The sequence below is a fragment of the Chinchilla lanigera genome, unplaced genomic scaffold (assembly GCF_000276665.1).
Source record: "Chinchilla lanigera isolate Chin_1 unplaced genomic scaffold, ChiLan1.0 scaffold00080, whole genome shotgun sequence".
In the NCBI taxonomy this organism is placed as follows: Eukaryota; Metazoa; Chordata; class Mammalia; order Rodentia; family Chinchillidae; genus Chinchilla; species Chinchilla lanigera.
Window position 1 is genome coordinate 2,769,623 of NW_004955481.1, and position 26,074 is coordinate 2,795,696.

At 52.2% G+C, this 26,074-nt stretch overlaps 2 protein-coding genes across 2 annotated transcripts in view; both read left to right on the forward strand.

The window, feature by feature from the left end:
• The window catches only part of Bhlha9 (basic helix-loop-helix family, member a9), a 1,247-nt gene extending 600 nt beyond the window's left edge, over nucleotides 1–647 (forward strand). Inside the window, exon 2 of the mRNA XM_005402922.1 lies at nucleotides 3–647. Within this exon, the coding sequence (XP_005402979.1) occupies nucleotides 3–211 (209 nt within the window). The 3' untranslated portion in view covers nucleotides 212–647. The remainder of the gene's footprint in view (nucleotides 1–2) is intronic.
• A 5,156-nt stretch (nucleotides 648–5,803) lies between these two features.
• On the forward strand, nucleotides 5,804–20,307 carry Tusc5 (tumor suppressor candidate 5). The gene is made up of 3 exons (XM_005402650.2): nucleotides 5,804–6,556; nucleotides 17,644–17,770; nucleotides 19,345–20,307. The coding sequence occupies exons 1-3, from the start codon at nucleotides 6,170–6,172 to the stop codon at nucleotides 19,359–19,361; spliced, it is 531 nt and encodes a 176-aa protein (XP_005402707.1). The 5' UTR covers nucleotides 5,804–6,169; the 3' UTR covers nucleotides 19,362–20,307.
• Nucleotides 20,308–26,074: the final 5,767 nt, after the last annotated feature.

The following is a 26,074-nucleotide window of genomic DNA, read 5'->3' on the forward strand; positions in this document are numbered from 1 at the left end:
CGGCTCCTTCGTGCCGCCCGCGCTGCGCTGTGCCTCGTGCTCTGCGCACACGCACCTGGTGCGGCCCCGGGCGGTGGCCGAGGCGCCGGGCTTGGCCCAGGCCTCCGGGGAAAGCTGGCGCCGATGTTCCGGGGCGCTTTCAGCCGGGCCACTTCCCTGGCCGCGGGGCTACCTGCGAACCAGCCCTGGGCTGGGCTACCAGCACTCCTGACCCGGCCATCAAGCACAGGCGGACCTGGCAGGAGGATTACCTAAGGGAAGCCTGCAGAAAGCCTCCCGGGAAGAGCACAACGGGATGGGCTGCGACCCGAGGGGGAGAGGAGGCTGCTGTGGCAGTGGGAAGGGCTCTGGGGACTGCGCCACATCTCCACACCCCGGTGTGGGTTGGCGTCTCTGAGAGAGGAGCAGGATCTTGCTTCGTTTTTAAGTTTGGACTTGTTGGACTCTTTTTGGAACGTGGCCTTTCTGCTCCTGTGCCTCTGAGCTCTGTTTTCTGTAGCTGCTCTTGAACTGGGAGCTTGTGTGGGAGTGTAGGTGGACAACTGCTGCGGCTTGACAGCAGTGTGGGGGCCCCCATCCTCTGCCGGTGCTGCTGTTCCAAATCTCACCTGGGAGAGACAGGCTGAAGGAGCGAAATAAAAAGGAAAACCGTCGTCTCTGTCTGCTACCATGACTCCCCTGGGCCCCGGTGGCGCAGGGTGATGGGAAAGCCCAAGGGCTGGGGGTTTACCCTGGAAAGTTGGGCCAGGCCCTGAAACCCTCGGGTGGGTACCTGAGGCACTGGTACATGGTGAGACCTCAGGAGTGGCTGAGCCTAGAGAGGAGCTCAAGAGGAAGAGAGACACCCACAACCCGCTCTGTGCCCCCTGGAGTGGGAGCAGGCATTGTCTGCAGGCAGGCTAAGGACAGGGTGGGCCTCCTCTGTGGACCTCTCATGAAGCTGCTGCCTGCCGTGAGCCGAAGTGGGGACTACCGTGAAAGGAGAATTTGATCGGGGAAGGAAGCTGAGGGCAGGGCCAAGCACTGAGGACCAGGAAATCCTGCTTAACCCCAGTGACAGGCAGAGCTCTCGGGAACTCTGGCCAGGGCCTCTGTGATGAGTTAGAATCCCAGAACGACTACGGAGGGGTTGAAGGAGGAGTGTCCTCAGGCCAAAGCTGGGTGGCAGTGGGAGCACAGGACCGCCCCTTCCTGAGCATGCTGAGAGCCGAGCTGCATCGAAGGTGAGCCAGGATCTGACCTGGCTCAGGTGGACAGTGCCAGTGTTGTAAATGCTGCTTGCTGGCCTGAAGTGTCCCCAGAGGGCTGTGGGCTTTTTGGCTTTTGGGGAGCTGAGCTGATGTCAGCCGAGCAGAAGGGTTACATATAGTCAGCTCAGAATTGGGGGTGCTGCAGAAGCTCTGTGGGGGTTCCCCACAAGGATGCCCAAAGGCAGACCCAGGTGGGAGAGAGGTTTGAGTTTTTTTTGAGAGTGGAGAAGTAAAGATGTCTTTGCTTTCTGCAAGCCCCAACGTTTCTGGCATGGTTGGTGCCTTGTCCCAGCCACAGGACTTGGGGCTTCCGATTCCCCGGCCCAGGCTGTGGCACAGACCGCAGGGAAGCTTTGCCTCTAAGTCTAGCTGGATGTGGGACTCTGCCCCCAGAGCCCAGCAGTACCACGGCAGCCAGTAGAAAAGAAGAGCCAGACCTGCTTGGGATCCGACCCCTCCTCTGCTGCTTCCTCATCCTCTACTTCCTCATTTCTGACCTAGACAAGGGGCGCTGTGACAGTCACATGCTTCATAACTTCCCATTTCTAGCAATGACAAGATGTTCACAAATTATTACTACATATTTATTTGCTGTTCCACTCTTGTGATAGACCAGCCTGGACAGTGCTTCAGCCACTCGTTGGTTTGTTTGCTTGTTATAGGGTCTTGCTATGTCCAGGCTGGCTATGAACTCACTATGTAGCCCACTGTCTAAGCCGGCCTTGAACTCGCAGCGGTCCTCCTGCCTCAGCCTCTTGAGTGCTGGGATTACAGGTGTGTGTCACCACACCCGACTTTAGCCTTATTTTGACCTCAGAAACTTATTCTCTGGAAACATAATAAGATGATAAGCATCCTTTTTGCCTAAATTCTTGGACTAAAAGATTCTTCTTGCTCAGCCATACTTCCAGCCTTAGCTAGGGGTGCCCCCTGCAGGCGGCAACATGTTGTGTGACAGATGAATCGGTCCCCAGGAGGGATGTGACTCCCTTCCTCTCCTAGCTTATTGATCCTGGGCACATCACTTAGCTGCTTTGAACCTTGTTGTTCCCATATATATAATGGGCTAAGAGAAGTACTTATAGGATGTTGCACAGACCAAGTGAGATAACTTTTTTTTTCGAGACAGTCTTGCTATGCAGTTCAGGCTGGCCTTGAACTCACTGTGTAGCCCAGGCTGGCCTCAAACTCACAGTGACCTTCCTGCCTCAGCCTCCTGAGAGTTGGGATTACAGGCATGCCCCACCTTGCTGGCTTGAGATAATGCATTGAAAGCACTTAGCGTAGTGCTCAGCCCACATAAGCATTCATTGAGCAGAAGCTATTAAGACATACTCTATTTACAAGGTTGTGTAAGGCGTTCTCTCAGAACTGGAAGGTGTTTATGAGCTATGGTATCTGCAACACGGCATTTTCATCGTTTTATCAGGCCTGAGGGGACACAGCCACGTATTTGCATGCTGATGGGCATTTGCTGAGTACTCTTAGGTGTTTTTGGCACACACACCGTGTGTGATTATGCAGATGTGTGGATGTGTGGATATTTGTGTGCACGAACATATAAGGATCAGTCTATATCAGACCTCCTGAGGTTTCTTCCCTGCCCACCCTTTCCCTTGCAACATGTGTGCCCCTCCCCTCTCCCAGCACTGGTCGCTCAGAGTGCGCAGTACGGGCGTGGGCAGAGGTAGATGAATGCTGGCATGGACACATCCTGGGCACTTACTGCTTTTTTCCTTCTCTGGTTTCTCCAGCCGGGCTTGATGTGGGCCAGGCCCTGAGCAAGGGGGCTGGGGGGGGGGTGGGTACACCTGCCCGCTTCAGGAGCTCGCCACCCAGTAGGGAAGAAGGAACAAGAGAGGAGTTGCTTTCATCAGATCCCTATGTCCCCACCAGAGAGCAGCGAGACTAGCCAGCTGTGGGTCAGAAAAACACCAACCCGATTCACGCGTCGGCTGGGCCTGCCTACCGCTCAGATCTGCAGGCCTGCAAGCCAGTGAACGTGGAGCTGGCTGTGGAGTCCAGCACCCTTTTGCAGGCTGCAGTTGGCCCAGTTCCTGTAGGAACTGCTCAAGTTTCCAAGATCTTCATGTTAACAATCCCAAACCCAGTTCTTCTGTGGAATGATTTTGTATGTGTGTGTGCTGTGCCTGGGAGGAAAACCAGGGTCTCAGGAGTGCTAGGCAAGCGCTCTAATGCTGAGCTGCATGCCCAGCCCCTTTGGAATGAACTTTAAAAGAAAATATGTGTTGAGTCAATACTGTGCAGGCTAAAATCACTTTGTCGGATGAATCTCGTCCTCGGGTCTCCACGTATGACCCAGAGGGAACCTGCTTGGGGCAGCTGCAGACCTGCACAGCTGGCTGGCTTGGACTCTGCAGCCTGGAGGCCACACCTTCTGCTTCTCTTCCTCCCGGCCCTCTGCAGCTCTGGTACCCAACCCCAACTCCGGTCATTCACCCCCATTCCCACCAGTCCACTAGGTGGCGCTGAAAACCCAGCATCTTACACTGGCTGAGCAAACTGTCCCTAAGTGCCCAACGCCCACCCATCCAGGCAACCTCATTGCCACGGGTCACTCTGAGACTTCTCGGCTTTTTCTTTTCTCTTTTTATCAAGTCAAAAAGCCTTCCTGATGTCTGGTTCATTCTGTCTTCTAGGCCAGTGCTGTCTAGTAAAAGTATAATGTGAGCTACCTTTTTAACCGGAAAATTTCTACTAGGCATATCCCAAAACAGTATCAAGAAACGGCTGAAATTAATTTTAATTACATTTTATTTAGCTCAATAGATCCAAATATCTTTTCAACATGAAATTGATATAAAAAGTATAAGTGAGATATTTTATATTATCCCTCTTTCTTTGGGTACCACGTCTTTAAAAACCTGTGTGTTTTACATACACAACACATTACCACTCTGGACTGGCCACATTTCAGGTGCTCAGTAGCCCCATATGGCTCAAGGCTACAACCCAGGCCCGGGAGCCACAGGCCCTGCAGAGGGTCTGGGTCTGTGCATCAGAGTGATGACCAAGAACCCGGCAGTGTCTGGGACACAACTTGCCCCCCTCGGAAGGAGTCCTCATACTTGAAAGATATCAGCGTGTTTCTGGAAATTCCTGGGCAGGGGATCCCAGAGCACTCTCCTGGTCGTATTCCTGGCCTGGGCTCAGTAAGGGCCACCCTGAGGTATGAGAGGAGGAGGAGGAGGAGGCACCCTGCTGGAAGCTCACATTTTGCAAATAACAACAGATTTTTCCTTATTGAGGTAAAAATTTTAACTGAATACAGTTGAATTTACCAAATCTGAAAATTCACCCTAAATTGCTCTGCCACTGAGCTACACCCTCTGCCCTAGAAGCAGAATTTCTGAAGCCAGCTTGATGCACAGCCTGAAACCACTTCTTCCCACTGACATAGCTGATTTTGTTCCTCAGTAGCCCCACTGCCCGACATCTGACTGAGATACAGTTTGAGGTGATCCCTCTTCCCGCTGCTGGGCCTCGGTTTCTAAACTCTAGTAGCGACAGAGTGGAACTCCACCCCCTCTGAGGCCCTTCCAGCTCCAGTTTCCCACATCATACACGATCACAGAGTTTTGTTTTGTTTTTCTTCGTTTGTTTTGTTTTATTTTTTTTGACACAGGGTCTCACTATGTAGTTCTGGCTAGCTTTGAACTCATTATGTCGCCCAGGCTGGCCTCGAACTTGCAGTGATCCTCCTGCCTCAGCCTCCCAGGTGCTGGAATTACAGGTGTGTGCCACCATGCCTGGCTGACCGTAGGATTTTAAATGATTTTATGACCCTGTAATCCCCACCACACACCACACACCACACACCCTGGTGGCTCCAGGTCACTCTCGTAAAACAAGATAAAAAGGCCAGAGATCCAGAGAAAGGGAGAGAGAATCAGAACAGGCAGCTAGACCCTAAATCTCCTTGGAGCTGGCATCTGCCCTAGTAGCTGTTGAACAGGAGGTCTCCACTGCTGCTCCCTGGCACCATAGAAAGTCCTTGATGGGCATAGAATGGGCAATCCTGCTCCAGCCAGTCCTTTCCCTAGCCCATGGTGTGCTGCAGAGGGCCGTACTGGATCCTCAAAGGGCCACACTGGTGCTCATTTCTCCCCCCTCTTTGGCCTGGGCCACCTCTGGGGCTGATGGTCAGGGTCTGGGTAGGATGTCATAGGCCTGGGGTGCAGCATTTCCCAACAGAGTGGGGGAAGCTAGCGCTTGCTCATAGAAAAATAGCAGAGGTCTCAGTCCCCAAGACAATTGAAAGCACATGCCTCTGTGACCCACTGGGGTTTTCCCCATCTAGAGCCCCAGCCCAGAGGAGCAGGTCCTAGGGCTGCAATGGAAACCAGAGGCTTCCCAGGTCCATCTGTGCTGGGCTGAGCTGGACTGGGCTGGGGCAGAGGCAGGACGCTGCTGGAATGGTTCTCTAGGGAGAGGGGAATTGAAAAGGAAAGACATCTCCAAGGAGGGCAGAGAGGGAGGGAGCTGTGTGGTACACACACACACACACACACACACACACACACACACCCGCCTCCCTGCCTCTGCCTTACTCTGGAGAGAAGCATTCTTCTTCCTGCTCTCTGAGCTTTCTGTTGCTTCCCCGCCCATCCGTGCTGTCAGCAGCGCCAGCAAAGTTGGCTTCAAACTTGAACGGAGCTGAAGGCTTCATCTTCCTGGGAGCTCTTCAGGGGCAGCAGCAGGCCCCCGCCTTTGTACCACACTGGCTTCCCGAAGCCCCCGCTGATCCTGCCAGTGCCCAGCCGGCCTGCTGTCTCCTGGCCAGTGCTTCTGCCCCTGCCTCAGGGGCCCCAGGTCTGGGCTGGGGAATGGTGCACTGAGATCCACCTGGAGCCCTTTGCCCCAGCGTGGAGCCAGAGCAGCCCAAGGCCCAGGTCAACATGGCTAACCCCACGCAACCTCAGTTTTCCCAGGCACAGGGTCTGGGCTCCACCTCATCACAGAACCTGCCTGAGATGGAGAAGCTCCTCACCAACGTGGAGGGCAAGGATGACAAAGCCCTGAATCTGTCCAAGTCCCTCTCTGGGGCTATGGACCTGGAGAAGAATGGCCACAGTCTGCCCTTCAAGGTGATCCCCGAGGTGCACCGGGAGGCCTCGATGCCCGGCTCCCCTTCCCGGGCCAGCTCAAGGCGGGCATCCTCCATCGCCACCACTTCCTTCGCTCAGGACCAAGAAGCCCCCAAAGATTACCTCGTCCTTGCCATTGCCTCTTGTTTCTGCCCTGTGTGGCCCCTCAACCTCATCCCCCTCATCTTTTCTATTATGGTAAGTCCTGCTCTTCATCCAGGGTCTTGGGCTGGGCCCAGGGTCAGCAGTCTCAGGCATGTTTCCAGGCAGACACCAAGCAGGCTGCCCCAGTGCAGAGGAAAGAGAGCCTGGGCTGGGTCAGGGGGTGGAGGAGACCCTTTGCTAGCTCCCAGCTTCCCCTTTGAGCAGGGCCCAGGGGCTGAGAGCTGCTGTTTGTGCTCCTCTTTCATTGCTGCTGCTGGGCATTGCAGCCTGACTTTGTCTCTGTCCCTGCTGGCCTGAGGGTCTTAGGGAGCTGCCTGGAGATAAATTCTGCAGGGCAGAAAATCAGCAAAGTTGGGAGTCTTGTTGTTTGGGGGAGAGTGTGGGCTTTCTCAAAGAGCCATTCCTGAGCAGAGCTCTGTGTCTGCAGACTGCAGCCCTGTGTGCCCAGGAGGGGAGTCTGGCCTCCCCGGGCCACTTGGTCATTCTACCAGCCTCTGCCAGCTGTGGTTTTTAAGCTTCAGCAGCTTCCTTGCTGTGCAGGACGGCAGGCTACTGGGGGTGGGGGGTTCTCCCGAGCCTTCTGGACCTTGTAGTTACACAGATTTCACCATCTGTCTGTAGGCAGGGGAGGCTGGGGCATAGGTGACAAGTGTGAGACAGAACACAGTCAGCCTTGCCAAAGAGGGCATGTGGGCTAGACTTCACTTTGATAGATTGCCCTAGGCCAAGCCGTTTGTGTAGAGCTACTTACAAAGGAAAGGTGTAGAGCTGCTTACCACAGAAAATGTGACTTTTGAGGTCCAGGAAAGAAGGGGAAAGCACAAAAGGGAGGGAGAGAGATGGGCTGGGTGATGCCTTTTAGAATGGGGTTAGGAGCAGGCGAGGCCAAGCTGTGGCCCCCAGGCTCGTCAGGGGCGAAGAACTGGGTGGGGCGCCACTGTCTGCTTCCCCTGGAGTGGCACACTGATGCGTCATCTAGCACCAAGCCCCTAGGAGCTGTGGTCACTCTGGCTGTTCTCTGAGGAAGCCTGAATTGCTTCCAGCATCTTGGTCTACTTCATTAAGACCACCCAGGGAAACTCCCTCCCCCCATCAAATCCAGTACACCTGCCAGGTCATCAGGGGGCGCTGGTAATGCCCTTGAGTACAGAAGAACTTGGCTGGGGCTGGGGACAGGGCTGGGGCTGTAGTGCAGTGGGAGATAGAGAGAAAGAGAGAGAGAGACTGAGCATATGGATATATGAATGAATATTGGATACTGGGCAGGTCCTTCAGAGAAACTTCCTGTGCTACCTGCTGTATTTTGGAACAGCTGGGGGACACAGCCAGGGCCCAGGTGCTGCCAGTGGCTCTGGGAGGATCAAGCTCTTGGTTGCAGGAAAGGGTCCCAGGAGGGGAGACAGGCTTTGAGGAGGGAAATCACATGATGGCTCAGGAGAGAACATTTTCTAGGCTGGGTAGGAGCTACCTTTGTCAAAGGGAACTGGGGCTCAAGACCGCAAGACCACTGAACCTACCCCTGGCACTTCTAGGGCCTTTGAAGGTTCTTAAGTCAGCACTGATGGCTATTGTGCCGGGCAAAGGAATACAGCACTAAACCAGCTGCCATGGAGCCCAAGTCCCAGGAGCCTGCCGTCCTGTGGGGAGAAACATGTAAACAGGTCCTTATGACACAGTGCAAGAAGTGCCTGTGCTGCACATAACCACGTGGGAATTAGGTAGTCTTGGGGAAGTCACGCAAACCTCTCTTCTCAGTTTACCCATCAGCAAAATGGGTGTAATCATAATGTCTGCATTAGAGAGCTGTGAGAGTAAAATGAGATGGACCACACTAAGTGCTTAAGAACAACACCCAGCACATCCTGAGTGCCATTCCATGCTGATGATAGCTAAGTGGTAGCTGGGAGTCTCCCTAGTGAAAGATGGGAAGCAATTGTGGGTTTTTTGACTTTGTTTTTGCAGTTCTGAGAATCAGATCCATGGCCTTGTGCATGCCAGGTGAGCTCTCTACCACTGAGCTATACTCCTAGCTCTAGGTTTTAAAAAATAGCCTTTTTGAGATATAATTCATATCCTATATTATTCACCGAAGTGTATATGCTCTCCACAGTACATAACTTTGTAATAATGTCATTTTTTGTGGTGTTGAGGATCAGACCAAGGCCCCCATGCATGCTAGTGGCCAAGGGCTCTATTCCTGGGCTCTATTCCCCAACCCTAAAAAATTATTTTTACTGATACATAAAAACATAAAATCTGCGCATATTAATGGGAAACCACATTATGTTTCAATACATGCACACACTGTATCATGTTTAAATCAGGTCAAACATATCTATGTCCTCAAATAGCTGTCATTTACTTATGATGGGAGCTTTCATAAGGCTGGCTTTCAACTCTTGGGGATGTATAGTGCGTCACCCCTGTCTGTAATCACCTGACTTTGCAAAAGAATTCTAGAACTTCTTGCTCTTCCCTAACTGGAACCTGCGCCCATTGGTCAACTTCTCCCTGCCCCACCCTCCTGCTGCTTCTCCACAGCCTCTGGTCACCACCAACCTCCTGGGAATGTCTACAAGATCAGCCTTTTCATGTACCAGGTGAGAGTGAGATCGCGTGGCCCTCACCTCTCTGTGCCTGGCTTTTCCCACTTAACATAATGATCTCCAGTTCCATCTGTCCTTCCACAAATGACAGGATTTTATTCTTTTTTTAAATGCCTGAATAGTAATCCAGTGGCTTTTAGTGTCCTCACAGATAGTTGCAGCTTAACTACAGTCAATTTTAGGACATACTCCTCACCTCCAAAAGAAACCTTGTACACTGTAGCTGTCGCTGTCCATACCTGATCCCTCCCAGCCCTAAGCAAACATGAATCTTTCTGTCCCTATAGATATGCCTGCTTTGGACACTTTGTAGAAGTGGAATCAGGTTACAGGTGGCCCCTTGTGCGTGACTTCTCTCACTTAGTATGGTCTTCGAGCCTCCTCCCTGTGGCAGCCCGAGGATGTGGGGTTTGGGGCTAGAGAGGAGTGCGGCCGGGGTTCCATATGTTGGCCAGTCTGGAGCAGGGTGAGAGGAGGCGAGGAAGGGAATACACCTGCACTTGGTATGAAAATATAGGCTAGAGGTGAAGAGGTTTGGACCAGGTCATGGGAGGGGGCATGGTCATGGGAGGGGTTTCTTCTAGAAACCTTCTAAGAGTTTGTTACATTGACTGTTCACTTTTTTTTTTTTTAAGTTTCCTTGAGTGGCAAGCTGCTTGTTTTGAGGGAATTAGGAGGTAGGGCTGCCTAGCCCCAGACTCAGAAGTGAGTGCACCTCTTTTAGACTCAGAGCTTGTGCCAGGCCTTTGGGAAGCAGATGGCTAATATAAGTGGGTGGGCTGCTTGTTGTGACAGAGTGTGAGAGTGCAGTGGGAGCTAGGGCAGTGCAAGACTTGCTCTAGGAATTTAAGTTCTAGTTTAAGGGTTCTAAAGAGCCCCAGAAAAATTTCAGGCAAAAGTACGCTGTAGTCAGTTCGTATTTTAGGATTAATACTCAGCTGCATTGTGGGAAATGAGCCACAGTAGGGAGACCCATGTCCAGGCAGGAATGATGAAGGGCTGAATTCAGCAGTGGGTCCAGAAGGAAGGGCAGTGGTCAGGAGGAGGATACCCAGGAGCTTCAGACTCCTGGGTATCCAACTCAGAAAGAGTGGAGCTCAGGTCTGTAATCTCAGCACTCGGGAGGCTGAGGCAGGAGGATCACTGTGAGTTTGAGGCCAGCCCAGGCTACACGAGCAAGTTCAAGGCCAGCCTAAACTATATAGTGAGACCTTGACTCAAAAAACAAAACAAAACAAACAAATAACAAAACAAAAAAAAACAAGTGGATCGTCCTAGAGGGAAATCTGGGACCTACACCACTTAAACGGTGGCAGGCTGGTGGTAGACAGAATGGGGTTTTGAAAAGGAGATTCTGGGATGTGAGAAGAAAACTAGTAAGGAGGAAGAGGAATCTGAAGAAGAAGGGATGGAAAAAGCTGGTGGAGAGGTCGGGCTCAAGGAGGACAGGAGTGTCTGGTGGGTTGGCCATCTGTAGATCTCTGGGCCCCTTGGAGACAGAGAGGCCTAGACCAAGGGAGGGTGACTGATGGGGTGAGGTCTCTGATGAAGAGAGGCCATGAGGGCTGAGGCAGGAAGAAAGATTCAGAGGAAAGGGAATTGCATCATCCCCTACAGCTTCCACGCTACCAGGGATGTGGACGGCAAGGTCCTTTGCTGAGAAATGGGGGCCTGGTGGCAGCGAGGGAGGGGAGATGGCCAAGGACAGACAGCCCAGTGGCCAGTGGGCTGTGCTGAGGCTGGAGACCACGGAGGGGGGCTGTCCTCAGCCTACAGAGTGATGTGGTGTTCTCCAGCTGTAAATGTAGGCTTGTGACACGGGCACGCATTGGGTCAACCCAAGGGTGGAGAATGGCATGGTTGCCATGACAACAGGACCTGATGCCATAGAAAATTCAGGCATGGGTGACTGAGATGACGCACAGAAAGATAGGGCTGGATGGGGGGCAAGTAAGGCCAGGACAGTGGTGACAACCTTTCAGGGGAGGCAGAGGTCATGGGTGAGAGCTGTAAGCATAACGGGGTGAGAGAGATGCTGGGGAATGAGGTTTCGGAGGAGGGCCAGGTGGGCAATGGGAAGATGTCGAATGCGCAAGGGGAAACAGCAGAGGCCCAGAAGAGGGAAGTTGAGGGAGCCCAATGTTGAGGAATAATATTACTGACCTCATTAAGTGCTTCCTAAGTGTTAGGCACAGCTCCAAATTCTTTACATGTACTATCTCATTTAACCCTGACTGTCATCCCTACAAGATCCCAGCATTGTTATTATTCTTATTGTACAATTGAGAGGACCGAGGTGCAGAGACATGAAGAAACCTGCTTGGATGTGGGAAACCCGGGATTGGAGCCAGCCTGGCTGCCTAGAGTGAAAGCCCTCGTTCCACCCATCACACTGCACTGCTCTGTTAGGAACCAGGGGGGCTGGGGAGAGCATTGCCGGTGTGCTCACAGTTGTTTCTTCTGCTCTGGAAACCAGCCCAGTTCCCAGGTCACTCCCTCTCCCTGGGGACCCAAGAACCAGTTGTTTATCAGGGCTTTGGGATAACCGAGTCTCATTCCTCATCATGCCATCTAGGGGTGGTGCCCAGCTGCCTGTGGCTTTGGTGGAGGCCCCAGAGCAGCTCCTTCTCTGTGGGCTGTGCCTACAATGCATGCAGCACCGCAGAGATCCAGAGTGGCTTCAACTCTTTTCTGAGGCATTTTTAGCAACCTAAATATTTAACTGATTAATGTCTTTTTTTTTTTTTTTTAAAGACAGGGTCTTACTATGTAGTTCAGGCTGGCCTTGAACTCACTTTATAGCCCAAGCTGACCTTGAACTCACAGTGATCCTCCCGCCTCAGCCTCCTAAGTGGAGGGATTACAGGTGTGTACAACCATGCCTGCCTTTTAACTGATGTATCATAGGCCCAGCACATTTTTCACACTTGCTTTTATCCCTTCATTAACCAAATGTGCTAAACTTCAACAAGGGACATTTGCTACAGATTCAACGGTCTTGCTCAGACCCGAAGGCACATGCACGGACTCTTGGCTCTGGATAAAGGAGAGAATGGACTGGTAGGGGTGGGGAGGGGAAATGTTTCCCTTCCCTACTCAAACAAATGCCCTTATGCCTCTCTCCATGGTCCTGAACCTTTTCTCTGTGTACAGCTATTTCTCTGGAAAGTCAGGCTGGTCTTGTCTGAGACCTTGCTCTTGTCTCCCCATGTGTATAGCTGGTGAGTCCTTTGGTAATCAGCCATAGCAGCCCCATGATTTCAAATTCTTAGAAACCCCTGAAGACTTTCTCTATGTTGTCCCCTCTTGCTTCCCCACCTTGCTCCAAATGCTGCCCTGTCACTGAAGTCACAAGTGCAGCAACCTGGGCTGGCCATGCAGGGAGGTGGAGGCCGCATAGGTCAGTGCTAGGGTCCCAAACCCAGATGCCAGGTACCTTCCCACGGGACCTATCATCTTCATTTCTTTCATGTTCTATTAACTTTGAACATTCTACTGGCTGAGTGTGGTGGTTTAAAAACAGACTCCCCATCTTTTTCTTGCTCCTTTTATTTTTCCTTCCTTAAACATTTGGTGATAACCAATTGAGACCCAGAACTAAATTAGATGTGAGGGGTAGCAGGGTGGAGGCGGCATGGTCCTTGCCCTGAGGGAGCCTACAGTCTAGAGAAGGAAAGTGACAGGGGCACACGGAAAAAATGACACAAAGAATGGTGCAAGATGCCATGGGAGACCCACGGTGGAGCTGATTAGTTGCTTCCTCAAAAGCACCCAATGAAGTAAGTGCTTTTTAAAAAAAATTTAGTTGTGCTGGGGAGTAAACTCAGGGCCAGGGTCTTACACATGCTGATTTTACAGGTGAGGAAATTAAAACAGGACAGGGAAGTCACTTGTCCAGGGTTGCATCACTCTGTGGACGATGGGGTTGGGGCCGGCATCCAGGCAGTCAGATGGCAGAACCAGATTGCTCTGTTAAGGAGCTGGAGGCTACGTCTGCTCTTGGCTGGGTCCTTTCCACATCCAGAGGCTGCAGCCTGAGGTCCGCCCATGTCCCTCCCCAAGCCATACCTGCCTTCCCTTTCCTTGCACTGGAAGGCATTGGTCCACCATCACTAAGAGCCCTGAGGCTCATCCCTGGCCCCAGGTCCAGACTTCAGCCTCTCTCTGCTGCCCAGGGACATCGTGGGGTAGCAACAATCACTCCTTGGTCTCATCACTTCCTCCCTCTTGTTACATCTCTTCCTTCCCTCTTGAGAACGTCCCCTACTTGTCTCGTGTGGCTGTGGCTACTCTGCCCCATCTACTGCTAAACTTCTCGGAGCTGTTAAACCTGCTGATCCTGCTCGTCCCTCACGGCACTGCACCCCTCTCCATAGCTGCTCTGAACCTTCCTCTCCAAGGACACCCATGTCCCCGCATCCTTTCCGCCTTCTCTTTAGCTGGCTTGATCTCCACGCATGAGAAGCCACCATAGCTCCCTCCTCCCTTGAACCGTTCCATCTTGGACTTCCTAGGTGCCAGCGTCTCCCGCCCTCTGCCACTCCTCAGCCGCCTTTCCCAGCATCCTCTACCAGTGTCTCCACAGCTGTGTCTGTGGGTGTGTCCTCTTCCCACCTGGCCTCATCCACCCCAGAGCCTCGGCTCCTTTTCTGTGCTACGGTGACTCCCATTGGTCACGCTGCAGGAACACAGTCACAATGCCTGACACCTCTGCGCGAACAGCCCGACCCTGAGCAGGCCCTCCCCCAACTGCGGGAGGAGCACCGCTGCTCATTCCTCACCCAGCAGAACCCTGGGAACCATCCCATCAGGTGTCTGTCCCACCCCATTATAACATCTCCAGTCTAAAGTCTTTTCCAGTTCCCTACTTACTTCAGGGCTTTGACCGCATCTGCTCCCCACCCCCACCTCTGTACCCCATGCTGTCTCATAGACAGGTGTCCCTACGGTGCAGATCTGATTCCATCCCCACTTAAAATCCTTCACTGGCCGCCAATGTCCAGAGACCAAATCCAGATCTCCTATGCAGCAGTCAGGACTCTTCTCCCACCATGCCCACACCGCACTCCATGCCCGGGCTCCATCCTGGCCGCACGGTAGTTTGGAGGACCCAGTGCCCTAATAGACGGCAAGCTATGCTGTAGTTTCTGGCACAAGGTAAAAACTCAAATCATGCGAGGGTTTATTATTCCAGCAGAGGTAGAGGAGTCGTGGTGGGCTTCCCAGGGAAGGTGGCATTGGTGCTGGCCCTTGAACCAGGGGAAGGATTTGGATATGTGGAGCTGTGGGGCAGCAGGAATGCAGAAAGGAGCAGGGCGTGTGGAGGTCAGGGACAAAACCTTGGCAACTCAGGTTGGCCGGACCCCGAGCAGAGGATTAAAAACAGGAAATGTCAAGCTACTCTAAATTCAGTGTCTGTTCTGTGGACAGTGGGGAGCCATATATAGATACAAAGCGGGTGAGACCGCCTCCGCCACCATCCTTTAGCTGATAGTCCCTGTTTGCCCCCTGCCTTCCCTCTGATCCCCCCACACACAGCCAGAGGGGTCTTTTAAAAACTGGCATCCAATCATTTCATTCCCCTGCCCCTGGCCTGATATTTTTTTGCTGGCTTCCAATGCTTCTTGGACAAAGATGTCTTTCCTTTTTATTTATTTTTCCAGTACTGAGGATTAAACCCAGCGCCTTTGCAGTATACTACATATCCAGCTCCTTTTACATTTTTTAAAAATTTGAGACAGGATCTAAGTCACTAAGTAGCCCAGGTTGGGCTCAAACTTGTGATTCTCTTGCCTCATCCTTCCAGAGTGCTGGGATCACAGGCATGTGCCACCACACCTGGCAGCCTCCTCCTTTCGGCCCTGGCAAAGCCCTACCTGGCCTGGCCCGTCCACATCCATGGCTCCTGGTCCTCTATCAGCTGCAGCCATGCTGCCTGCATCTGGTTCCTCCTACTTCCTTCAGCCAACAGTTATTTATTGAACATCTACATACCTGCCAGGCAGCACATTTACACGGTATTATTTCTGCCTGGAATTCTTCTGAAAAAGAATGTATTTAATTCTTACTTATCCTTCACATTAATTCCAGAGCCCATCATTCAGAAAGTTTTTCCTGACTCTCTGCTTTCTGAATTTTTTTTATTTTAAAAATTTAAGAAAACTAACAAAACAACAATGAAGACAAAATCAAAACAACACAAAAACAATACATAACCTCAAAACAAAATGATAGGAATTAACAATGGTTGCTACATTACATACTGTTATCTTCAATGAAGTTGCTCAGTCCACCAGACATAAGAATGTAAGACTGATCAAATAATCAAAGACAGTAATAAGTAATAAAAAAACAACATTGGAAATGATGCAGAGCTTTACCATACAAGATGGTAGGAGTTCAGCAGCGCTTCTTATACTGCATATTGTTGTCTTCAGATCCGTCATTCTGATTACCAAATTCAAGTGTGCAAAATTGGTCAAGAAAAAAGAAAATTTTAAGCATTGACTGTTCTTTTCAATAAACCACAGACATCAGCCATACACCTATTCCAGCTATCCTTATATATACATATAAATTTCGTTTCTCCACTTTCATAAACTCTCACAGTACCATATATCTCTTCTCTGTAACACTACCCACAGTTGTACTTTGTCTTTGCTTGTGGGACTGCAAGAGCCAGGCTATGCGTTCCATGAGCATAGAGACTGGGATGATCTTGCATACTGCTACATTCTGGGAGCCTGGGACTGTACCTGGTATAAATGTCTATGATGTGAAATGGTGGCCCAGGGAGTAGAATGAAGAATAACAGCTTGGAGCCAGAAGCATCTTCAGGAGGCCGTGGCTGTGTCCCACATGAAAAGGGGTGCTTGGAACTAGGGCAGGTGAAGGAAGTTATGAGGGAGGAGTAGCAGTGGAGCTGACTGGGAGGGGAAACAAATTAGCAGGTTGGGGGCTGGGAGTATACATGAGTGGGTGGCAGGGCCCTTGGCCCAGCACAAGACCTTGGGTTCAACGCCCAGCACCACAAAATAAATGAGTAAATTAGCAAGGTGGGGTGGCAGAGGCCTTGTGACCTAGAGGGTGGACTGCAGACTGTTCCCAATAAATAGGGCTTGGGCAAGTTAGAGGAGTCACACAAGGCAAAGAGCAGACTGAAGTGGATGTCACACTGTCCTGGAAGTAGCCTGGAGTGGAAGTGCGGAGGGGTGTGTGTGTGTGTCTGTGTGTGTGTCTGTGTGTGTGTGTATGTAGTGGTGGTGGTTAAAATTCTGAGCTACGAAGAGGACAAGACTGCAGTAAGGGGCTGGCACCTGCATCAAGAGACCAGAGCGGAAGGGTTTCTTTTCCCACATTTCTGAACCTCAGCTTTGTCATCAGGGAAGTGGGGCAGCACTGCCAGCTTCCCGGCATGATTGTGAGGTTGAATGAGATCATCAGGTACTGTCCTGAGCAAGCTGCCTGGCATGAAGTAAAGGCTTGATAAACCTCCACCACAACCATCCTTATCATCGTTGTCATCAAACTACTTCACTACGTTTTCATGCTGAAGAATTAGAACATAAAATAACCAAGTGTGTGGCCTGAGGCCCTGAAAGCAGCCACACTTGGGCATATTCTGCTTGGGCCTGTTCCTAGTGGAGCTGAGACAAGTCCAGGAAGCCTGAGAAGAATAGATGGATTCTAGAGTGAGGGACTGAGGTCGTGGGGCCAGCCCTAGCCAGCAGGTGACCCTGGATCATCCTAAGCAGGGGCACAAGGCCGGCCTTGCAAACGTTCGGACGCACCTCCCACCAGAACCTTCCAGGGTCCTCCCTGTTCTTAATCTCCCCATCCCCGCTTGCATCCACCTGGTTTCCTGAGATTAACTAGGTCCAAGGGTAACAGCTCACCAAAGAGTGATACACGGATCAGGCTCCAGCTCCAGCTCCAGCCTTCCCCACCCAAAGCCCCTTGTCTGTATTGTATGATCCAGAAGGTGAGATTGACAGAACAAGGATGTGGTCTTGGATGGAAAACAGGGGGAGGACAATGCTTTTGTTTTCTTTTGTGGCAAGCGGGAGGCTCACAGAGGAAGAGGAGGCGGGAACAGCCCAGGGGCTGTGTTCGGGTGTCAAAGGGGCTGCAGAGGAGAGCCTTGGGCCAGGGTCTGGAGGGCCCTGGTCTGTCTGTTCCAGCAAGATGGCCAGGCCTGTTAGTGCCTGGATCTTTACCACACCACCTGCCATTACTGCCCTTCCCCTGCCCCTGCTCCATTGCTATCCGGAGAGGAAGTGGCCCGAATTGCACTGCAGCTGTATCCTGCCAGTGCGGGGTAGGCTTGGTCAGGGGTCCCCACAAGAGGCCAGGTCACTTCTCTAGGAGGACCCCTCCTCCTCTCCCTTAGGAGGGCTACCGGAGTGTGAGTAGCAGTGGGAATGAGGTGTGCCTGGAAACCCATCCGGAGGGGCTGCCAAGCCTGTACAGCTGACGGCAAGACTTCTTGCGGTCTCCGTTCTCCTCTCTCTGCAGTCTCGAAGCAGCATGCAGCATGGGGACATGGATGGGGCCCGGAGGCTGGGCCGCCTGGCCCGGCTGCTCAGCATCAGCTTCATCATCCTGGGGATCGTCATCATCATCGTGGCTATCAACTTCCTAGGTGAGGCACAGCTGCATGGAGGAGAGGGAGCCACTGGGGTAGGGACAGTGGGTGGGGGCCACAGCCTTATCCTTCCTCTCCAGAAAAGTGGCCCAGCTCTGCGGCCGTGACCACATGAATGGGGATTTTCTGACTTGTCTCACACCCAGGCAGTGAATCAAAGAAAAAGGATGTGAAAAGGACACAGACCTGGGAGCTAGAGGCCATGAGCTCTAGTCTCATCTCTGATGGTCCTGGGACCTGGGCCAGTGAGCTGTTTGGTTGAGCTCAGTATTTTCATGTATCAAGTGCCAGGAAAAAGCCTCCAGCAGGAAAGGTTTTGTGAACATCATTCAGGATAATGGATGTGACTCTGCTTTGTAAACTGTGGGCCTGATGCACTGATCTTCCTGCTGAGGCAGCCAGTCTACTAGACCAGAAGCAAACCATGCACTCAAAGAAAGTCAGGAAGCACATTCTGTGAGCACCTGAGATGGCTCAGGGATGTTATCCCAGCAGGGCAGCTCTCAAAAAATTTCAGCATGCTGGGTGTGGTGGCGCACACCTGTAATCCCAGCTCTCAGGAGGCTGAGGCAGGAGGATTACTGCAAGTTCGAGGCCAGCCAGGGCCACAAAGTAAGCTCAAGGCCAGCCTGAACTGCATAGCAAGACCCTGTCTCAATAAGACAAAAAAAAAAAAAAAAAAAAAAAAAAATTCCAGCATGGACTGTTTTAGCTTTGGGCAAGGCTGACTCCAGTTGAGAGAATGCTGGTGATAGGAGTCTGTCTCACTCTCTTGTTCTGCTTTCCAGTGTGTTGGCCTCATTCCTAGGCAAGATCCCTCCCTATGATGGCAAGATAGTAGCTAGCAGCTCTAATAGTGTCCCAAATAGTGCCGTACATTTTAATCAGTCCAGGAACTAATCAGGAACAAAGAGAAGTGTCTCTTTGTTAACAGTTATAGCAGCAGTTCCAGGATCCTACCTGATTGGCACAGGTAGGCTCACCAGGGCCAGTGTTCTCACTGGCAGGAGTTCAGTTCCACCAAGAATCCCAAACCAAGAGGTCCTTGATGTGGTGGTCTCATGACCCCCGTGGGAAGCCAAGACTCGGAGACTCCAAATTTGGGAGGCAAAGGCGTTTATTTCAGGCCTGGCTGACGCAGACTCTTGGAATCGATCTCGAGAATGCGCGCCTCACAGACTAAGCGCTCTGAATTTAAGCACAAAAACCGCAAGAAGGGCAGGGATGGGGTGATAGGAAAGCAGATCAGGCAGGTGGCGCTTTGCTCAGTTGCACAAGGACAGCTGGTTTTTTCATTATGTCCTTTTAAGGGAACATTACCTTGGTCTAACACAACATGCTTATCAGTACAGTATAACGGTCAGGTCACGAAGACTCAAGAGAAATTCCACAGCATAACATGTTTATCATGGCTACTCAGGCGCATACAAAACAGCAATGTAGCGCAAGGTTATAACACTTGATCCTATACAGTAGCCTATTAGCATTTCTCACAAACCAGACTCAAATCAGGGGCTTGAAAACCCAACGTTCTGAATTCTGTTCCGCCATTGCTCTTCTTTTCTTTACAGTTCCGAAACACAAGTAACCAGGAAGCTGTGCTAGTAGAGGCGGATGCTGGCTAGCTGGAGAGCCCTGAACTCACACACCCTACACACCACGAGAGGACAGGATGGTGACTGCCTAGTGCCCATCTCTCTCCCCAGCTCCAAAAGCACAAACTTGGAGGGCAACTCCCAAGTCATCCCACTGTCAGCCCACACCGGATGAGAAAATCTGGAGGAAGGAAAGAAGGGAAGAAGGAAGGAAAGAAATTTGTGGTGGAACCAATGAGTGATGTAGGTTAATCTCATGGACACGTCCTGACATTTCGGCCCCTATGTTCTGGGTTATTTCTCATCCCTACAATTTTCTGGACCTACCAAGCAGCATAAACTGCCAGAATGAGAAGAACCAGCCCCACAAAGAAGTCCATCTCTGGTAGGAGAAGAAACATCGCTGGACCTTCATGTCTGTGGACCAGGAGCAAAGATGCGGGATTTCATCTTTTGTATTTTTCCTGAGGGGGAGAAAACAGACCATTTGCATGCTTTGTGCCACATGCCTGCCGTGATCCCAGCCGGAGCTTCCAGGCGAGGCTGCCCCTCAGTACCTGCCCTGGCTGCCCTCAGGCCTGTGGGGGATGCAGAGATGCCTGGGAAGAGGGAGCGGCTGCAAGTGCTTCCTCCATCTCAAGGTGTGGCACTGAGAAGAGCGTTGGCGAGGACAGATGCAGGGGCAGCGTGATGCTCTTCCTGAACTTTTCAGCCTGAGGCCCTCTGCGGAGGACTCTGGTTGGCTTGTGTCTCCCAGGACCACTCAGCCTGCCTCTTGGGCTTCACCTGGGCTGCAGCCGGGGGCACTAACTGGGAACTCCCAAGACCTGACCGGATCCAGGCCAGTCAGTGGCAAAGGGTGGGAGTGGGGATGTAGCTCAGTGGCACAGCGCCTGCCTGGCAAGCACAAGGTCCTGAGTTTGATTTCTGGTACCAAAAAACCCCACCAAAAAAAGGCAAAAGGTGGATCTGAGTTCTTTTTTTTTTTTTTGTACCGGGAATCGAACTCATGACCTCAGGCTTTCCAGGGAAGCACTTATTCCGCTGAGATACATCCCTGGCTCCTGAGTTCTTGTTCTGTCCTGGCCTTCTCAAAGGACAGTTGGGCACAAGCCCAGGAATCTCTGCAGAGTGGCTCAGAGGTCCCCATGAAGATTGGTTCTGGGTGGGCATGGCTTCAGGCTCCAGGCCCGGCCCCATCAGATGCGCTGTGCTTGGTCTTGTGTTTCTGGTCATTGTCACACAGCCAAGGCTTTCCCTGAAGGTGGCTTTGGGACCTCACTTAGGGGGACTTCCCATGGGTCCCCAGGATGTTATGGTTGTTTGCCAGGGAGTGGGCCAGGGTATTGCTATGAAGCCTTGTTTCTTGGGTCCTGAGTCCTCAGACAGAGGGAAGGGCATAGCTGAAGGGTGCCATCTTTAGAGAGGGGGAAGCCCACGCTTGGGAAAACACGTGTATGTTGGAAGCATGGGGCTGGACTCTCGAAAGTTGCTGAGCAGGGCCCTCTGCCTCCTGCCTGCTTTTACATCCCTGCTTTCTTCCTCACAAGGCTGTACCCACAGGGTTCCCACTCCCTGCATGCCCCCCGCTCCAGGGCAGACCTGGACAGGGATGCTCCAGGCTTCCCTGCCTTGCAACCAGAGTGACCGCTCTCAAGGGGAAAAGGTTCCGAGCCACAGACACACTGCCCTGAGCTTGGCAAGGTCTGTCTCTCCCCTACCCATCAAGATCCTTATGCCTCCTCTCCAGGGCCACCCACTCTCTCAGAGGCTCTGGACACGGGAGGAGCTCTGGGTCCTGAGACACTGGCAGCTCTGAGCCTTCTAGACAGGGCCCAAGTGCCTGCTGGGAGAGCAGGGGCATTGAGGCTGGTGTTCCTATATCTCAGTCCCAGTGACATAGGGATAAACTCCAGCCTCTGCTGCTCTTAAAGCAGGGACTGGTTTGGGTTTGCTGTATGGAATCTTTGAAGCTGAAACAGAGACATTCCCATTTGCTGGGAGGAGAATGGAGGGGGCAGAGTATTTATGTCACTTGGGAGGTCAGGTCAGGCCAAGGGAGCGATTCTGTGGGATCAGCTGTTCCCAGGCCTCTGCTCATGCACGGGTGGTCTCCCACTGGGCCTCGGCCCAGCTTTAGCAACGCTGGAGGGGAAGGAAGGGAATCATGTGGTTTAGGGGTAGTCACGTGGTGAAACTGAGGCAGAGGCGAGGCTCCGCGGCCTCTGTGCTCTTGGGGTGCATTCATATCCAGGTCCTCCCGGGCTCCGGTCGCACCTGACATCAGGCCCACTGTGCACGCCCTTTCACACGTACACATGCTCTTCCACACGCCAAGCCCAGAGCAGTCACGGGCTGGGCTCAGGTGAAGCCACCAGCACACAGCTCTAAGAAAGGCTCCACCGGACCCTTTTCCGGTTCAAGCACAAACAACTTGAGAGCTTCCTACCAGCACCAGGGATGCAGCTCAGACGATCCCAGAGGCTGGTGCCTGGGCAGCAGGCGCTCAAGGCAGGAAGAGAGCAGAGTCCTGGATGAGAGGAAGTGGAGGGAAGGTCGCCGCTGCCCCGAGCCACGGGCAGCTTGGCATCTCCAGGCCGAAGCTGGGAGGGGCAGTGGCCCTGCTGTCCCATCTCCGTCTTAGACCCAGTCGCCTGCCACCCGAACACAGTGGTCCCCTGGCTGGGGCGCTGACCCACTCTTTCTCTGGGGCCCCTAAAGAGCAGCAGAAACTACCCGCTCCCCACCACCAGCACCACACGCACCAGTGATCCTGTATTTCTTGGCATGGAGAGAAATAAAGTTGAATGTACGTATTCCCTGGCCTGTGTGTATGCGCCGCTGAGCTCCAGAGATTCCCAGCAACTGGGGAGAGGGGGCCTGTGTATTCAGCCTCTTGGCCCCAGTGTCAGGGGTGGCCCTAAGGACCCTGGGCATCCTGGGTCTCCACAGATAAGGCACAGCCTTCTTCTGTGCAGGTCATTTGTGTTCACTGGGCCTCAGTTTCTTCCTCTGTAAAACAAATGTGTAGGGGCTGGGAATTTAGCTCAGCGGCTCAGCGCCTGCCTCGCAAGCGTGAGGTCGTGAGTTCGATTCCTGGTATGGGAAAAAACAATAACAACAACAAAAATAAAACAAGTGGGTAACACGGGTCCCATCTTCCTCCATCATTTTTACTATTATGAACAAGGACTTGGGTGGAAGGAAGAGGTGAGAAACCAGCTCTTGCTGCTGGCTCTGGGCATGTGCTGGGTCCTTGGCACACATTGATAAATCCACATGGAAGTTATGGTCACCAGTACCATCAGCCCCCTGTTCAGATTAGTAAACTGAGGTTCAGAGAAGTTCAGGGCCTTATGTAGGGTCATACCATGCTCAGTATAGGTGTCAAAGACGTGCTGGTGACATGACTTGATCCCTAGGTCTGTCTGAACCCAAAGTTAGCTTCTTCGGCCAGACTTCACTGCTCAGAAAGGAAAAGCACCATGAAAAAAGGTGAAGGTTAGTGGTTTGGGGGGGAAATGGTGGGAGGGGGATCCATCTTCTGGTCATAAGTCTGCTGCAGGCAGGGGCTGCTTTCCTGAGGAGGGTCAGGACACCGGCACTGGGGCTGGCACGGAGCGCAAGAGGCTGGGCAAGCAGGAGACCTGGGCGGAGCAGGGCGAGGGAGGAAGAGAAGGAGGGAGAGAGGGTGCCAGGACCGAGGGGCAGCAGGACAGAGAGGAGAAGGCTAAGAGAACCAGAGCCAGCCCACCCGGGTTCAAATCCTGCCTGGTTACTTACTGGCTGCATCCCCTTGGGGAAGCCCTTTAGCCTCTCCGTGAGCATACAGTGAAGCAGTCCAGGTACAGACCGTAGCACACACACTCAGACCGCCCCATCTGCCTCCCCTGGGGCAACATAAAGGCCTGAATCTGGAGCTTTCATTGAGACTAAGGACCTGCCAAGCCAGAGGCCTGTTCCCAGGTTCTCCTCTCTCTCCAGTCGGCCTGGCTTGGTTGAGCAGGTTGCCAGGCCCACTGCATACCTTTGCCTGGAGGGCTGAGACCTGCCTCCCTCATCCTGCACAAACAGGGGCCTGTTTACACCCTTCATGAGAGTTTGTGGGAGAGTTAAAGAACAACTATCATCTACCCGCTCCCAGGCTCTGCTTGGAAGGGGAGGGTAGGGGTGGCTTTCTTAAGTGACCCCAAGGCTGGATTCTCCCTCTCTCTTTCCACAAACCTGTACTAAGCACCTACAATATGCGAGGCCCTGTCCTGGACCCTGGGGACATAAAGATGAAAAGGTACAAAAAAAAAAAAAAAGATGAAAAGGCACAATAATACAAAACAAAACCCAAAACAAAAACAAAAAAAAGCCAGGCATGGTGGCACTCACCTGTAATCCCAGCACTCAGGAGGCTGAGGCAAGAGGATCGCTGTGAGTTTGAAGACAGCCTGTGCTACATAGTGAGTTCAAGGCTAGCTGGAACTACATAGTGAGACCCTGTCTCAGGAAACAAGCAAACAAACAAAAAATAAGACAAACCAAAACAAAAGGCAAAAAGGACAGATTTCTGGGATCATATGACTTCTGACCTAAAGGAAAACTCTATGGAAGGAAGGGGAGGATTTGCTGCGGGTTGGGGACGTGAGTGCCTTCAGTAGATGAAGACAGCAGGGAGTAGGTCCTGGAGCTCCAGAAACCTGGGAGATCCAGGGAGCCAACCAGTGGGGAGGCTCCTCCACCAGGAGCCTCTCAGGTCAGAAGCACTGTGTAATAGAAATTCCTCCCAGCCACACTGGGGCGAGGTGAATGATTCCTCATGCTGGTCCCTGAGCTCCTTGTAAGAATTCTCTCGCTTCATCCTCCTTCAGAGGAGACCAGCTATCTTCCTGAGAAGAAACAGATCAAGTGACATGCCCAAGATCATGCACTTAGGCACAGTAGTAAAGCAGGACAATCCCTCAAAAATATTTTCTTTTTTTTGTTGTTGTTGTTGTTGTTTTGTTTTTTTCCAGTACCGGGAATTGAACTCATGACCTTGTGCTTGCCAGGCAGGCGCTGTGCTGCTGAGCTAAATCCCCAGCCCCAGGTAATAGATTTTCATCCACGTAACAAAATACATACCGAAGGAAAACAACTTCAAGGAGGAAAGGTCTATTTTGGCTCACAGTACTAGAGGTTTCAGTCCATGGTTTACTGGCTCCATTGCTTTAGGCCTGAGATGAGGCAGAATATCATGGCGGAAGTGTGTCAGAGGAAAGGTGCTCACTCATCTCATGGCAGCCAGGAAGGAGGCAGGGAGAGGAGAGGTAGAGGGGAGGGGAGGGGAGGGAGGGACAGAGAGAGAAAAGAGAAAGGCAGAGGCAGAGACAGAGAGACTGAGCTGGTAGGCTTCTTCTTTCTTCTGCTTTTGCCTCAGCTTTTTGTGTGGTCCCCAGAGCCAGGCAGGTCTGCCCTGTCAGTTTGCTGTCCCACATGCTGGGCCTCTCTGGAAAACCCTCACACATCCAGAAGTGTGCTTTATTAAGCTCCTAGGTAGCTCTCAACCCAAGCAGGTTGACAGGCACGATTACCCATCACAGACAACAAGCCTCTCCAGGCCTTAAAAAGCCTGAGAGCTCCTCCAAGGGAGTTGGCCATTTTAATGTCCTTCACTCCACTGCCTGGCATGTGACAGCCACATTTCTCTGCAAGCCTTTGCCTCTGTGCTGTGCCACAGTGACCTTTTCAAAGTCATTTTAGCCACTTCCTGGGGGACCAGTTAAGATGAAATCCCACCAGGACAATGCTCCCAACACTGGGCGAACAGGCACCTTCTCCACATGCACCATCAGTGGTGACTGCACCACTCTACTACCCAGCTCGGTGGCCTGCAAGCTTCTGTGGCATCATTTTCAGACACAGTCCAGTTACAGAAACATAAACGGGGTGGGAGGCAGGACGTGTGGTTCGGAAGGAGTAAGGGGGAAGTGGGAGCTCTCATGACGTCCGGGGATTCCAATGATACATGGCTGTGCCACTGGACAAGGGACTTTGATTTGCCATCTGTGAAGAGGGTGATAATTTCCCCCTTAGCTCTGGGACTTCCTGGGGGTCAGGAGCTCATGGTGTGAGAGGATGAGAACTGGACCCATGAGAGACACGAGTAGCAATGTCCTAGGTGCAGCCTGGCTGATCTCTCGTCCCCAAACCTGAGGGTTCTTTCCCTCTGGCTGACCCTTAAGTCCCTGCTCTCCTTTGCCTTCCTCTGCCTCCTGATAAGACAGGAGACGGCTGTGTGTTCAGGAACCAAGCAAATCTAGCCCCGTGCCAAGCCATCCTCTCTCTGGCTCTGTGGTTGTGGGCAGGTACCAGCCTCTCCTGGGCCTCAAACTCCTCATAAAGGAGTGAACCAGCCTAGAGGTTGTTTCTCATTCCAGCCACACAGGGGAATCACCTGGGCGTGTTATGTAATTGTGACACCTGGATGCCATTCCTGTGAGTCTGGTTTAATTGGTCTGGGGTGTGGCCTGTTCACCCAGGTACTGTTTTGTATTTGGTACTGGGGATAGAATCCGAGGGCGCTCTACCACTAAACTAAATCCCATTCTTTTTGAGATGGAGTCTTGCTAAGTTCCCTAGGCTGGCCTCGAACTTGTCCTCCTGCCTCAGCTTCCAAGTAGCTGGCATAATGGGCCTGTGTTACTATGCCCAGCGAATTCAGGTTTTAAAGGTTTCC

Coding starts and splice junctions, on each gene's coding strand:
- Tusc5 (XM_005402650.2), top strand. CDS start 6,170: ATGGCTAACCCCACGCAACCTCAGTTTTCCCAGGCACAGGGTCTGGGC. Junction 6,557..17,643: donor CCCTCATCTTTTCTATTATG/GTAAGTCCTGCT, acceptor CTCTCTCTGCAG/TCTCGAAGCAGCATGCAGCA.